Source organism: Trichomycterus rosablanca, chromosome 2, assembly GCF_030014385.1.
Source record: "Trichomycterus rosablanca isolate fTriRos1 chromosome 2, fTriRos1.hap1, whole genome shotgun sequence".
NCBI lineage: Eukaryota > Metazoa > Chordata > Actinopteri > Siluriformes > Trichomycteridae > Trichomycterus > Trichomycterus rosablanca.
The window spans coordinates 24,985,954-24,998,545 of record NC_085989.1 but is presented as its reverse complement, the minus strand read 5'-3'; the positions used below and the strand labels follow the sequence as shown (position 1 = coordinate 24,998,545).

The window sequence follows — 12,592 nt, the reverse complement described above, 5'->3', positions numbered from 1 at the left end:
TATAGCAGTGTAGATTTACTGTCTTCTGAAAATAACTCAACACACAGCCATTAATGTCTAAATAGCTGGCAACATAAGTGAGTACACCCCACAGTGAACATGTCCAAATTGTGCCCAAATGTGTCGTTGTCCCTCCCTGGTGTCATGTGTCAAGGTCCCAGGTGTAAATGGGGAGCAGGGCTGTTAAATTTGGTGTTTTGGGTACAATTCTCTCATACTGGCCACTGGATATTCAACATGGCACCTCATGGAAAAGAACTCTCTGAGGATGTGAGAAATAGAATTGTTGCTCTCCACAAAGATGGCCTGGGCTATAAGAAGATTGCTAACACCCTGAAACTGAGCTACAGCATGGTGGCCAAGGTCATACAGCGGTTTTCCAGGACAGGTTCCACTCGGAACAGGCTTCGCCAGGGTCGACCGAAGAAGTTGAGTCCACGTGTTCGGCGTCATATCCAGAGGTTGGCTTTAAAAAAGAGACACATGAGTGCTGCCAGCATTGCTGCAGAGGTTAAAGACGTGGGAGGTCAGCCTGTCAGTGCTCAGACCATACGCCGCACACTGCATCAACTCGGTCTGCATGGTCGTCATCCCAGAAGGAAGCTGACGCACAAGAAAGCCTGCAAACAGTTTGCTGAAGACAAGCAGTCCAGGAACATGGATTACTGGAATGCCCTGTGGTCTGACGAGACCAAGATAAACTTGTTTGGCTCAGATGGTGTCCAGCATGTGTGGCGGCGCCCTGGTGAGAAGTACCAAGACAACTGTATCTTGCCTACAGTCAAGCATGGTGGTGGTAGCATGAGTGTTGCCGGCACTGGGGAGCTGCAGTTCATTGAGGGAAACATGAATTCCAACATGTACTGTGACATTCTGAAACAGAGCATGATCCCCTCCCTTCGAAAACTCCCTCCCTCCCTCCCTTTTTCCAACAGGATAACAACCCCAAACACAACCTCCAAGATGACAACTGCCTTGCTGAGGAAGCTGAAGGTAAAGGTGATGGACTAAACCCAATTGAGCACCTGTGGCGCATCCTCAAGTGGAAGGTGGAGGAGGTCAAGGTGTCTAACATCCACCAGCTCCGTGATGTCATCATGGAGGAGTGGAAGAGGATTCCAGTAGCAACCTGTGCAGCTCTGGTGAATTCCATGCCCAGGAGGGTTAAGGCAGTGCTGGATAATAATGGTGGTCACACAAAATATTGACACTTTGGGCACAATTTGGACATGTTCACTGTGGGGTGTACTCACTTATGTTGCCAGCCATTTAGACATTAATGGCTGTGTGTTGAGTTATTTTCAGAAGACAGTAAATCTACACTGCTATACAAGTTGTACACTGACTACTCTAAGTTATATCCAAGTTTTAGTTCTATAGTGTTGTCCCATGAAAAGATATAATAAAATATTTGCAGAAATGTGAGGGGTGTACTCACTTTTGTGATACACTGTAATACATTACAGAAAAGATAATTTAATAATTTAACTACTGATTCTGACCAATGCAAAGTTGCTGGTATAATATTGTGATTGTCATGGTATATTCTATAGTGTTCGTGTGGCACAGCAGTATTTTGCGCTAGCCGTTATTACTGGGATCCTGGGTTTGAATCCCAACAGTGTTAACAGACATAACTTTTTAAATGTGCAGACTTGCCTTTATAGCTAGGGTAGATAGTGGGCAAATAATGACTGTACTATTTAAAACCTGAAGGCTGTTTTAAGATTTAGTCATGTATTTATCAAAAAGAGCTGAGGTATTCTTTCATTAGTTACTTACATTAAACATTTAGCAGCAAATGGAAGCATGGTAGAACCAAACATCATTGCAGATTAACTACATTTAGGGTATAAGCAAACTTTTGACCCAATCAATTTCTTTAACTATGATCCCAGACTGTATGTTTTACAAAAATTAGTCAGGCACCTCTTGGCTGGGAAAACTTATAAACTTCTGATCCCGGAGTTTCCTAGATAAGTAATTAGGCGTTGAGTGGAAAAACCTTTCAGTGCGTATATTCTTAGCCCTTCTGGCACAGTGTGTAAATGGGCCGGAAGCTCACTCATGGTGTTTTCAGCCCCGCTGAATAGACAAATCCACAAAGGGTGAGTTTTGGCAGTCTGCTTTGCCCTCACAGTAACTCCTACTCATTCTCCCGCTGTTCTTTTTCTGTGAATCCAAATTCACTCCCAGTCATCTTTACTCCCGCACTTCCATTCACCTCTCACTGAGCTTTTCTTTTCTTTAGTGCCAGCCAGGGCCACAAAAAATGAAAGAACTGGCAATTATTGGTGAAATTATATGTGGAAAGTTCTAGAAAATCCTCTAACACTCCCTTTATTCCACAAAACACATACACACTATCCAAACTCAGCTCTTCTTACTCCCTTTAATATCAAACCCATTTTTCCTGGCACAGTCACACTCAGACATAAACATGAAAATGTGCATACAATTTTTGACCAGACCAGAGCAGTGTTGTACCTCTAATCCAGGTTCCACAGAGTGTGAAACACTGACAAGATTTAGACGAGGTACTTAATAGACAAAAGCAACCGAAAGCTAAGTCTCTTGGTCTGCAGCCTGCTTAAGATAAAAGCTGGGCTGCAGGCACTGGATGAGGCATGTTTAATTTCTGCCTGTGTTTAAGGCTACGCTTTTCTTATAATTATTATTCCTTAAACCTGTAATAACAGCAATTCCAAATTATTTCCAAAGTAGGAAAAATGTCACTAAAAGTTATAGTGATACAGTATATACAGTACTGTGTAAAAGTCTTAGGCCACCATTACATTTGTTGTTTTAGCAATGGTGTAATGACCATACGTAATTATTTCTCGGTCTCTATTGAAATACAATTAGAAAATATAGCCTCTATAAGCTATAGTACCTAGTATTTAAATGCAAATGCAAATCAGCAAACAAACTGTTAAGAAGACATGTGAAGGATCAGGATGGGGCCAGGACAAAAAGGACTGGAAGGCTAAGAAAACCAAAGTATGATAATAGGTTTCTCAGAACTTCTTCTTTTAGTCTGAATCTGGTAGCTTCATTTGGATGCCAAATTGACCATTCTACAGTCTTTTTGAAAGAGTAGCAGCCAAGAAACCACTTTTACAGGGAACAGGGTGAAAATGCTAAAAAAAAAAAAAATCTATGCTTAAAATCAATAAAGAATGGAATGGATCAGTGGGAAAAAATATTATGGAGTGACAAATTTAAGTTTGGAATTTTTGGGTCAATAGTCAATAATATGTGAGAAGAAGAGTTAGAGAAAGATGGAGGAATGTGTGCTTGCGGCCTTTAGTGAAACATGGTGGAGGGTCTGCCCCGGTTTGGGGCTATATTTCTGCCAGTAGTTTTGACAGTATTGTAAGTACAGACAGCTTTTAATTCATCATCCCATTCCTTCTGGAAAGTGCCTAATTGGGAATGGTTTTATTTTTCAGCATGATAACGATCCCAAGTACACTGCTAATGCAGTGAAATCATATTTAGAGAGAAAAACAATTGTCATGGATAAGCCTCCACAGAGCACAGATCTGAATATTATAAACTATGGGATCACCTGGAGAGAGAAAGAAATAAAAGACAGCCTAAATCTAAAAAAGAACCCGTGGACATGCTGGTTGTGTAATGTAATTGGAAATATGATTGTATAATATACCAAAAGATTACTTCAGAAAACATCAGCACAGTCTTCCCAAATTAGTTCAAGATGTGCTTATTGCCAAGGGAGGTAGCACTAAATACTGTGTTGCCTGCAGAAGCAATTTTTTTTATTGTTGTTTACATATTTCCTGTGTTTTCTGTTTTTATTAAGAGACTGATATGGATGCTCATTAAAACTTTGCTAAAACAACAAAGCTAGTGGTGGTCAAGGACTTTTGCACAGTACTTTATATACACATATTAAATGGGTTGTAGGCATCAAATAAGGAACTGTGATATATTTACAAAAAATCTGTCAAAGTTGATCAGGTAAAATATTAAATATCTCTTCAGTTTTTAATTAAATGCCAAAAGATGCAGTCGGCTACTGCACACGCATCGGAGGGGGTGTGTGTCAGTCTCGCTCTCCTCAATCAGAAGTGGAGATCAGCATTAGTAGAGAGGAAGTGTAATGCAATCGGGTAGTTGGATACGACTAGATTGGGAATTTGGGAATTATTACTGCTTTGTGTCTTATTGCATTTTACCTACTGTCTTAACTTTTCTAGAACTGGGTTGGGTTTGTCTATGCTGAAGTAAAAAAAAAACTAGTGCAAAAAAGCAGTCTGAAAAAGTAGAGCAACATTAGTCGTAGTTATTACAGTTAAAAAGAAAAAATATACTAATCAGAAATACAAGAATAAAATGTAATACAGCAACTATTACACAACCTTAAGGCTGACGAGTGTAGCTTTAATTGACTGACGAGACAGGAATTTTATTTGCATTTACTTAGAAAAGGACCAGTTATGCTCTTTACTGCTTCAGGCAATGGATGACTATGATATCTTTGGAGCTTATGCCCCAAACAGAGACCTAGTTTAGTATAAAAAAAAATGGCTGCTGCAGGAATAGAGCAAGTTATCAGACACAAAACGACTTCAGACCTTTAAGTTAATTCACAGCCAATTAATCCTGATCAGGGTTTTGTAGGTTTAAAGCCTATGCCAAAAACACTGGGTGCAATTAGGTAGTACCAATCCAAGCGCCTAGGTGGCAGCGGGATATTTCACTAGCACACCAGTGCCAACATTCTGAACTCCTCGGTTCAAAACTCGGCGTTGCCACCGGTCGGCTGGGCACCATCTAGCGGTTCTAGGACGGGGTGACCGGACTATGTGGGTGGGGTCTTTAACCGCTGTGTAAGGACCCTGATTGTACCTGTGCAGAATGTATAAGTGAAAAAGGGTTCCGTTAAGGGCTGCACACGGGTCGGAGGAGGCATGAGCAGCAACATACCCACCTCCACTGCAATCAGGGATCCCCCAGCAGCGAAAGACAAATTGACTACACTAAATTGGGGAGAAAATGGGAAAAATAAAATGCATAAATAAAATAGAAAAAAATAACAAAAAACTAAGAAGGCCGCAAAGAAATAAAGCAAAACTAAAATTAAAACTGAAATAAATGTATTCATTTATTAATTCTTTTTTTTTATTTTTTATTTTTTTTTATTTAGCACGTCCAATTTTTCATCCCATCTATCATCCTCTCATTAGTGCGGATTCCTGCTCCTGGTTGGGGCTGACGAGGCCGTTCCACGCCTCCTCCGAAACGTGCACAGCCAATCGACCGTCTTATCACCCACACTTGACGAGTGTAGCGTGGCAGAGTACTGTGCACGGAGGATCACACACTCCGCCACACCCCCTCCCGTCTCCATACAGGCGCCACCAACCAGCCAGCAGAGGGCGCGACCGCCCCGTTCCTGAGAGAGCATCCCCTACGGTCTCAAGTCCCGCCCCCCACCCGGACAACAGGCCAATCGTTGACCATAGCCGCCCAGCCTCGACCGTGAAGGCAGAGCTGGATTCGAAACGACGCTCCTTCGAAATCCAGCTCTGGCTGCAGCGCATGTCTTTTACCGCTGCGCCACCTGAGCGGCCTATTAATTCTTTTTTAACCATGTTATCCTAAAGAGGGTATCCAGGAACCGTATCCAGGAACCATTGGGTACATGGTCAGAATTTACCTTGACAGCCCATCACATGCTTACAAATTCAATTTGAAGTGAGTTTACCTAGTGGCTTATTCAAAGGAGGTAAAAGGAAACTACATTCAAATTCAGTCAAGTTAAATTTATTTGTACGGTCCTTTTTAGAATGGAAATTGTTTCAAAGTAACTTTACCAATTCCAGGACGAAAAAAAACTTAAGGGACAAGCCAAGGGCAACAGTGGCAAGGAAAAACTCAAAAAATACTACAAGGAAGAACACTTGAGAGGAATTAGACTTGACAGGGACATGTTCTCCTTGGGTGGCCTCCCTGGGTGGCCTAGAGGATCATTTGGATGAATTAAAATTAGATTAATTAAATTAGTATTTAATTAAAATAATTTTGACCGAAGTTATGACAAATAAAAAGCATAAATAATTTATTTGGAGGTTATCATACTTTAGTTTAGTTAGTGGTAGAAAGTCTGTTGGTGAGTTCTAGACATTGTGAGTGTAGTCACTGTAGATTCACATCCAGCAGTCCAGAAGCAAGGGCATTGTTGCCATGGCAGGCTTAAACCTATGAGCATCAGCCTCAGGTGGGTAAAAAGGTTCACGCCATAACCACCTACGGGTAAAACGTTTGATATAAACTAAATCATTAATACATAATAAATGACAATTGTGCAGAGTATAGCATGAGACAACAGCTATCTCTCAACATCAGCACCTACCTCTTCCAATATCAATACACCTAAGTGATTGTATGTGAGAGGCAGAACAATGGTAATCCTACATTCCTGATCACCACAAATCTCTATGGCTGTGAACCCCCATGCTATGTTTCTTTGTTTAAAGCGGAGTGGACAGTCCTCTAGCACACTTTATACTAAAAGTAATTAAAAAGCACCAAAACTTCTTACTCAGTTGAGAATTATATACAGTGGGGAAAATAAGTATTTGTTCCCTTGCTGATTTTGTAAGTTTACCCCCTTACAAAGACTTGAACAGTCTTTAATTTTTATGAAAGGTTTATTTTAAAAGAGAGAGACAGAATAGAAAGGTGAGGTCAGTCCAGAATTACACAGGAGGAGCTTGTCAATGATCTCAAGGGAGCTGGGAGCACAGTCACCAAGAAAACCATTAGTAACACACTTCGCCGTAATGGATTGAGATCCTGCAGTGCCCGCAAAGTCCCTCTGCTCAAGAAGGCTCATGTACAGGCCCGTCTGAAGTTTGCCAATGAACACCTGAATGATTCAGAGAAAGCTTGGGAGAATGTGATATGGTCAGATGAGACAAAAATTGAGCTCTTTGGCATCAACTCCACTCCGTGTTTGGAGGCAGAGAAATGCCCAGTGGGGATGGTGTTCTTGGGGTCATATCCAGCATTTCTCTGCACCCAGCTCCCTTGAGATCATTGACAAGCTCCTCCCGTGTAATTCTGGACTGACCTCACCTTTCTCAGAATCATTCTTACCCCACCAGGTGAGATCTTGCATGGAGCTCCAGAGTGAGGGTGATTGACTGTGATCTTGTATTTCTTCCATTTTCGAATGATCGCACCAACAGTGGTCTCTTTCTCACCAAGCTTCTTGCTGATGGTCTTGTAGCCCATTCCAGCCTTGTGCAGGTCTACAATCTTGTCCCTGACGTCCTTTGATAGCTCTTTGGTCTTGCCCATGGTGGTCGAGTGATTTGAATGGAAGAAACTGATTCTGTTCAGGTGTCTTTTATACAGGGACAGGACTAATTTGTGTGCCTCATGGGCACATAACCAGTCTGTGGGGGTCAGAATTCTTGCTGGTTGGTAGGGGATCAAATACTTATTTCCCTTAATTAAATACAAATTAATTTATAACCTTTATTTAATGTTTTTTTTCTGGATTTTTTGTTGATATTCTGTCTCTCTCTGTTAAAATAAACCTTCCATAAAAATTATAGACTGTTCATGTCTTTGTAAGGGGGTAAACTTACAAAATATATATATATATATATATATATATATACAGGGGTTGGACAAAATAACTGAAACACCTGTCATTTTAGTGTGGGAGGTTTCATGGCTAAATTGGACCAGTCTGGTGGCCAATCTTCATTAATTGCACATTGCACCAGTAAGAGCAGAGTGTGAAGGTTCAATTAGCAGGGTAAGAGCACAGTTTTGCTCAAAATATTGCAATGCACACAACATTATGGGTGACATACCAGAGTTCAAAAGAGGACAAATTGTTGGTGCACGTCTTGCTGGCGCATCTGTGACCAAGACAGCAAGTCTTTGTGATGTATCAAGAGCCACGGTATCCAGGGTAATGTCAGCATACCACCAAGAAGGACAAACCACATCCAACAGGATTAACTGTGGACGCAAGAGGAAGCTGTCTGAAAGGGATGTTCGGGTGCTAAACCGGATTGTATCCAAAAAACATAAAACCACGGCTGCCCAAATCACGGCAGAATTAAATGTGCACCTCAACTCTCCTGTTTCCACCAGAACTGTCCGTCGGGAGCTCCACAGGGTCAATATACACGGCCGGGCTGCTATAGCCAAACCTTTGGTCACTCGTGCCGATGCCAAACGTCGGTTTCAATGGTGCAAGGAGCGCAAATCTTGGGCTGTGGACAATGTGAAACATGTATTGTTCTCTGATGAGTCCACCTTTACTGTTTTCCCCACATCCGGGAGAGTTACGGTGTGGAGAAGCCCCAAAGAAGCGTACCACCCAGACTGTTGCATGCCCAGAGTGAAGCATGGGGGTGGATCAGTGATGGTTTGGGCTGCCATATCATGGCATTCCCTTGGCCCAATACTTGTGCTAGATGGGCGCGTCACTGCCAAGGACTACCGAACCATTCTGGAGGACCATGTGCATCCAATGGCGGTGCCGTGTATCAGGATGACAATGCACCAATACAGACAGCAAGACTGGTGAAAGATTGGTTTGATGAACATGAAAGTGAAGTTGAACATCTCCCATGGCCTGCACAGTCACCAGATCTAAATATTATTGAGCCACTTTGGGGTGTTTTGGAGAAGCGAGTCAGGAAACGTTTTCCTCCACCAGCATCACGTAGTAACCTGGCCACTATCCTGCAAGAAGAATGGCTTAAAATCCCTCTGACCACTGTGCAGGACTTGTATATGTCATTTCCAAGACGAATTGACGCTGTATTGGCCGCAAAAGGAGGCCCTACACCATACTAATAAATTATTGTGGTCTAAAACCAGGTGTTTCAGTTATTTTGTCCAACCCCTGTATATATATATATATATATATATATATATATATATATATATATACATATATATACTCTTTATAAAACTGGTGATCTACCCATGTGCTATTATTAAAGGAAATGTTGCTGTTTAAATAGCAGAGTGGGGTCCTCCATGTCAGGAATGGTTCATGCTGTGTCTCTTGGGGAGAGTTTACAGGATGGATAAGTTGATCCCCTGGGATAACTTGGGATATACTGTATATCGCCAAGCTGCCCCAAAATCAATAAGTACTGTCTCTTACAGGAAATCATGAAATGCATGCCAGAATCTATATTTCTGAGATTAAGGCATTTACATTTGTTTTAAACCATTTTAATACATGTTTTAGATATAAACACTTTCGCTCTCTTTGCCTGGCCTGTCTCTAGGCGGCCTGTGTCCCAGTGTTGCTGAGCAACGGCTGGGAGCTGCCCTTTTCTGATGTCATCCAGTGGAACCAGGCTGTCATCGAGGGAGACGAGAGGTTGCTGCTACAGGTAAATAAAAAAACATCCCAACTATTATTGACAATAGTTGACTTTAAAGGACTTTTATTTGCTTGTTATCCTGTTTCAGGAGGGGTAGTATTACAGTGCCTTAAAATATATTTAAGCCTTTAAATATGTTTAGATTACTTTGTCAAAGATGCACATTTCAAGTATAGAACATCTTCATGTGTAACAAAAATATTTTGTAAAAACAATCATTTAAATGTTAAAGGCAAATATGCAGAATTAGGGTTTTTCCCTGAATGCCTTTTATTACTTAAACAGGTTTCAATTTTTCATTAACAGGTTTCAATAACAGGTTATTAATTTTCATGTTTCATGTTTTACCATTGCTTTTTCCTAGTCAGGGTCGCAAGTGAGTTCAGTTTTCCCTGGAATCACAGGGTGCACATTGAAGTAACTCATCCTGGTCAGGAAACCAATTCACTGAGGGCCACAGACATGTCTGAATGCAGACATCCGACCAGCTAATAGCACTGCTGGTAATTTGAACCCTGGATTCTAGCAGTAGTGAGCTAGTGCAATTTTATAATTGAAAAAAAATGTACAGCAACATTCATATATAATATAAATTTGCAAGGAAGGTGCCCTTTCAGATAAAACTGCTAAATGTCAGAAAGTACTGAAGTCTGATGGGACTACTGAATTGGGTTGATGCTTTTTAGCAGCAGGGAAAAGCAGTCTGGTCTGATTTGATTGGAAATAGAGAGAAATCCTGGATAAGAAGAGAGAGAAAACCTGAATCAGAACCAGCTGTGTTTTGCTAGAAAATTTAAACAAGAAATCGACTGAATTTCAAAATGGAATATAACCACTCTGTCAAAGTAAGACTGGATAGTAAGCTACCTCTTCACAACCAACCTGGCAGAACACATTTGTAATAAAACATTTATTGATTGATCATGTTGTGTAAACTTAATTCAGTAAGGTAGATATTCTTTTTGATCTTCACAGATTGTCGCATTTAATTTGCACAAATTCCAGTTTGTGACAGTCATTTATGTTGGAAATTAATAGTTAAATACCTTTTAAGTCATTAAGTCGTCTCTCTGTTCCATAAGGTTCCGTCTACAGTGCGTGCAGTGGGCACTGATCGGGTACTGGCACTGAGGCAACGTACCCAAATGCTCTGGGAGGCCTACTTCTCTTCAGTGGACAAGATTGTTCTCACTACCTTAGAGGTAGGCATATAGTGGTTTGTATGCAATCTTCAGACAGGATCATGTAGACAGTGAAAGGGCTGTCAGGGGAAATTACAACAAGGATTAAAATGCCATGCATCATTAGCGGCCACTTACGCCGGTGCTTTCAGGTTAACTGGCAAACACAACGTTGGTTTTAGAGACATATCACAGGCCAACATTGCCCTCTGTTGGACTAAATCAGAAGTACATGTTTAAATAAACTGTGTTCATTAAATTTCATATTTTATCCTGGTCATGGTCACGGTGAGTCCGGAATTACTGCAATGCAGTAGGGACGCCAATCTATCTCAAGGCATTGGCCAACTCGCAGACATAGCCAATCATGTCTGTATGTAGACACCCAACCAATTAATAGCAGCACTGGGGATTCGAATCCTAAATCATTTTACTGCTGCGCCACCAGAGCACCCTCAGATTTTAATATATAGAGTTAATATATAAAGTTATACAAAAAATATATCAACATTCATATATACAGTATACAAATACCTTTATTATCATTGTACAGATGTGAGCTTCAGTATGTTTGACTAATGGCACTACTGGGTAGACACACCACACAGCCAAAACTCTTTTCAGTAAAGAATTAAAGAACTCAAATCTTTTTTTTATACCCTTGTAATTTTGTAAGTGTGTCCCACCTGAAAAGTACAAATAATTTACCTATAGTCCAGTTATGTACTGTAAAATAATTCAAAATAACATTTTATTCTTAGGACTAATATGAATAAAGGTACAAAATACACTATATATACTCAAGGACGGATTAAGGATAGTCTGGGCCCCTGGGCAATAGCCAGAAGTCGAAGTCAGAGCAGTGCCACAACGCCTCATCCATTTTCATAAGGGGCCCAAAAGCATGGCTAGGGCCCCCAAAAGCATGGCTAGGGCCCAAAAGCATGGCTAGGGCCCCCAAGAGGCCCTGGGGTCAAAGTCCCTAATAGTCAGAGGATCCTTAAAATGGAGGGCCCTCGGAAATAAAAATATATTGTATCATAAATGTTGATAGGCATCGCAAAATGTTTTGGGCCAGGGCCCCCCGGGGGCCCCCTGACCTCAAGGGCCCCTGGGCGCTGGCCCCACTGGCCCGGTCAGTAATCCAGCCATGTATATACTGAGTTCAGGTGTTTCAGCCACATCTATAAATAGAATATAAGGTGAAGGCCTGTCCCATTCCAGAAATAACTAGGCCCCTGTACACAGCAGCATACATAAGAAAATAGTTTGACAAGTTTGGTTTAAAGGAACCCCTTTGGCCTGCACAGAGCATCTCAACCCTATTAAACATCTTTGAGATAAACTGAAAAGTTGATTGTGAGCTAACATCAGTGCCTGTCCTCACTAATACTCACAAATATGTTGAATGACTTGGCAAAAATTTACACTTTTAGAAAGTTACTCAAGAGATATAGCTGATATAGCTTGGACGTGAATTTCATGTTAATGCAGATAGATTTAGAATGGGGTGTCCAACAACCACATGGTCATGTGTCCATATACTTTTGGACTTACAGTGTAAATAGCCTTGATGTAATATATGTATCCATAAGGTAACTGTGGAGTTACAAAATTCATAAGTGCTTTATTGATTGTATTTTAAGTGGCTGCTCACAAGCCTGTGCACAATTCCAAACATATTTAAACAAATTATCCAGAGTTATGAATCACACTTTATGATCCGTTAGTTATATGGTAGACATATGAATATGGTTTTCCTGGATGCTAGACAAACTACAGTTGGGTACCTGCCATCTGTGGCAGTTTTTAATAGTATAGGCTTTGTCAAGAAAAATCTTAACACTAAATCATGCAAACATGTTTTAGAGAGTTATGTGTTTATGATGTACCAGTGACAGTTGGGGCAAGAACCTTTCTGGTTTCACACAAAAAATAAATCCATAATGAAACTTTTCTGCACAGACAACTGACTGCAACTAAATGAAATACATTTAGGATGAATTGGAAACCATT

General features: G+C 40.9%; 1 protein-coding gene across 1 annotated transcript in view; it reads left to right on the top strand.

Annotated features, from left to right (window-relative positions):
- LOC134331573 (exostosin-1c) overlaps nucleotides 1-12,592 on the top strand; it is a 106,823-nt gene that overhangs the window by 90,470 nt on the left and 3,761 nt on the right. The window contains exons 4-5 of the mRNA XM_063013047.1: nucleotides 9,297-9,404; nucleotides 10,478-10,597. Coding sequence (XP_062869117.1) covers nucleotides 9,297-9,404; nucleotides 10,478-10,597 — 228 coding nt within the window. The remainder of the gene's footprint in view (nucleotides 1-9,296; nucleotides 9,405-10,477; nucleotides 10,598-12,592) is intronic.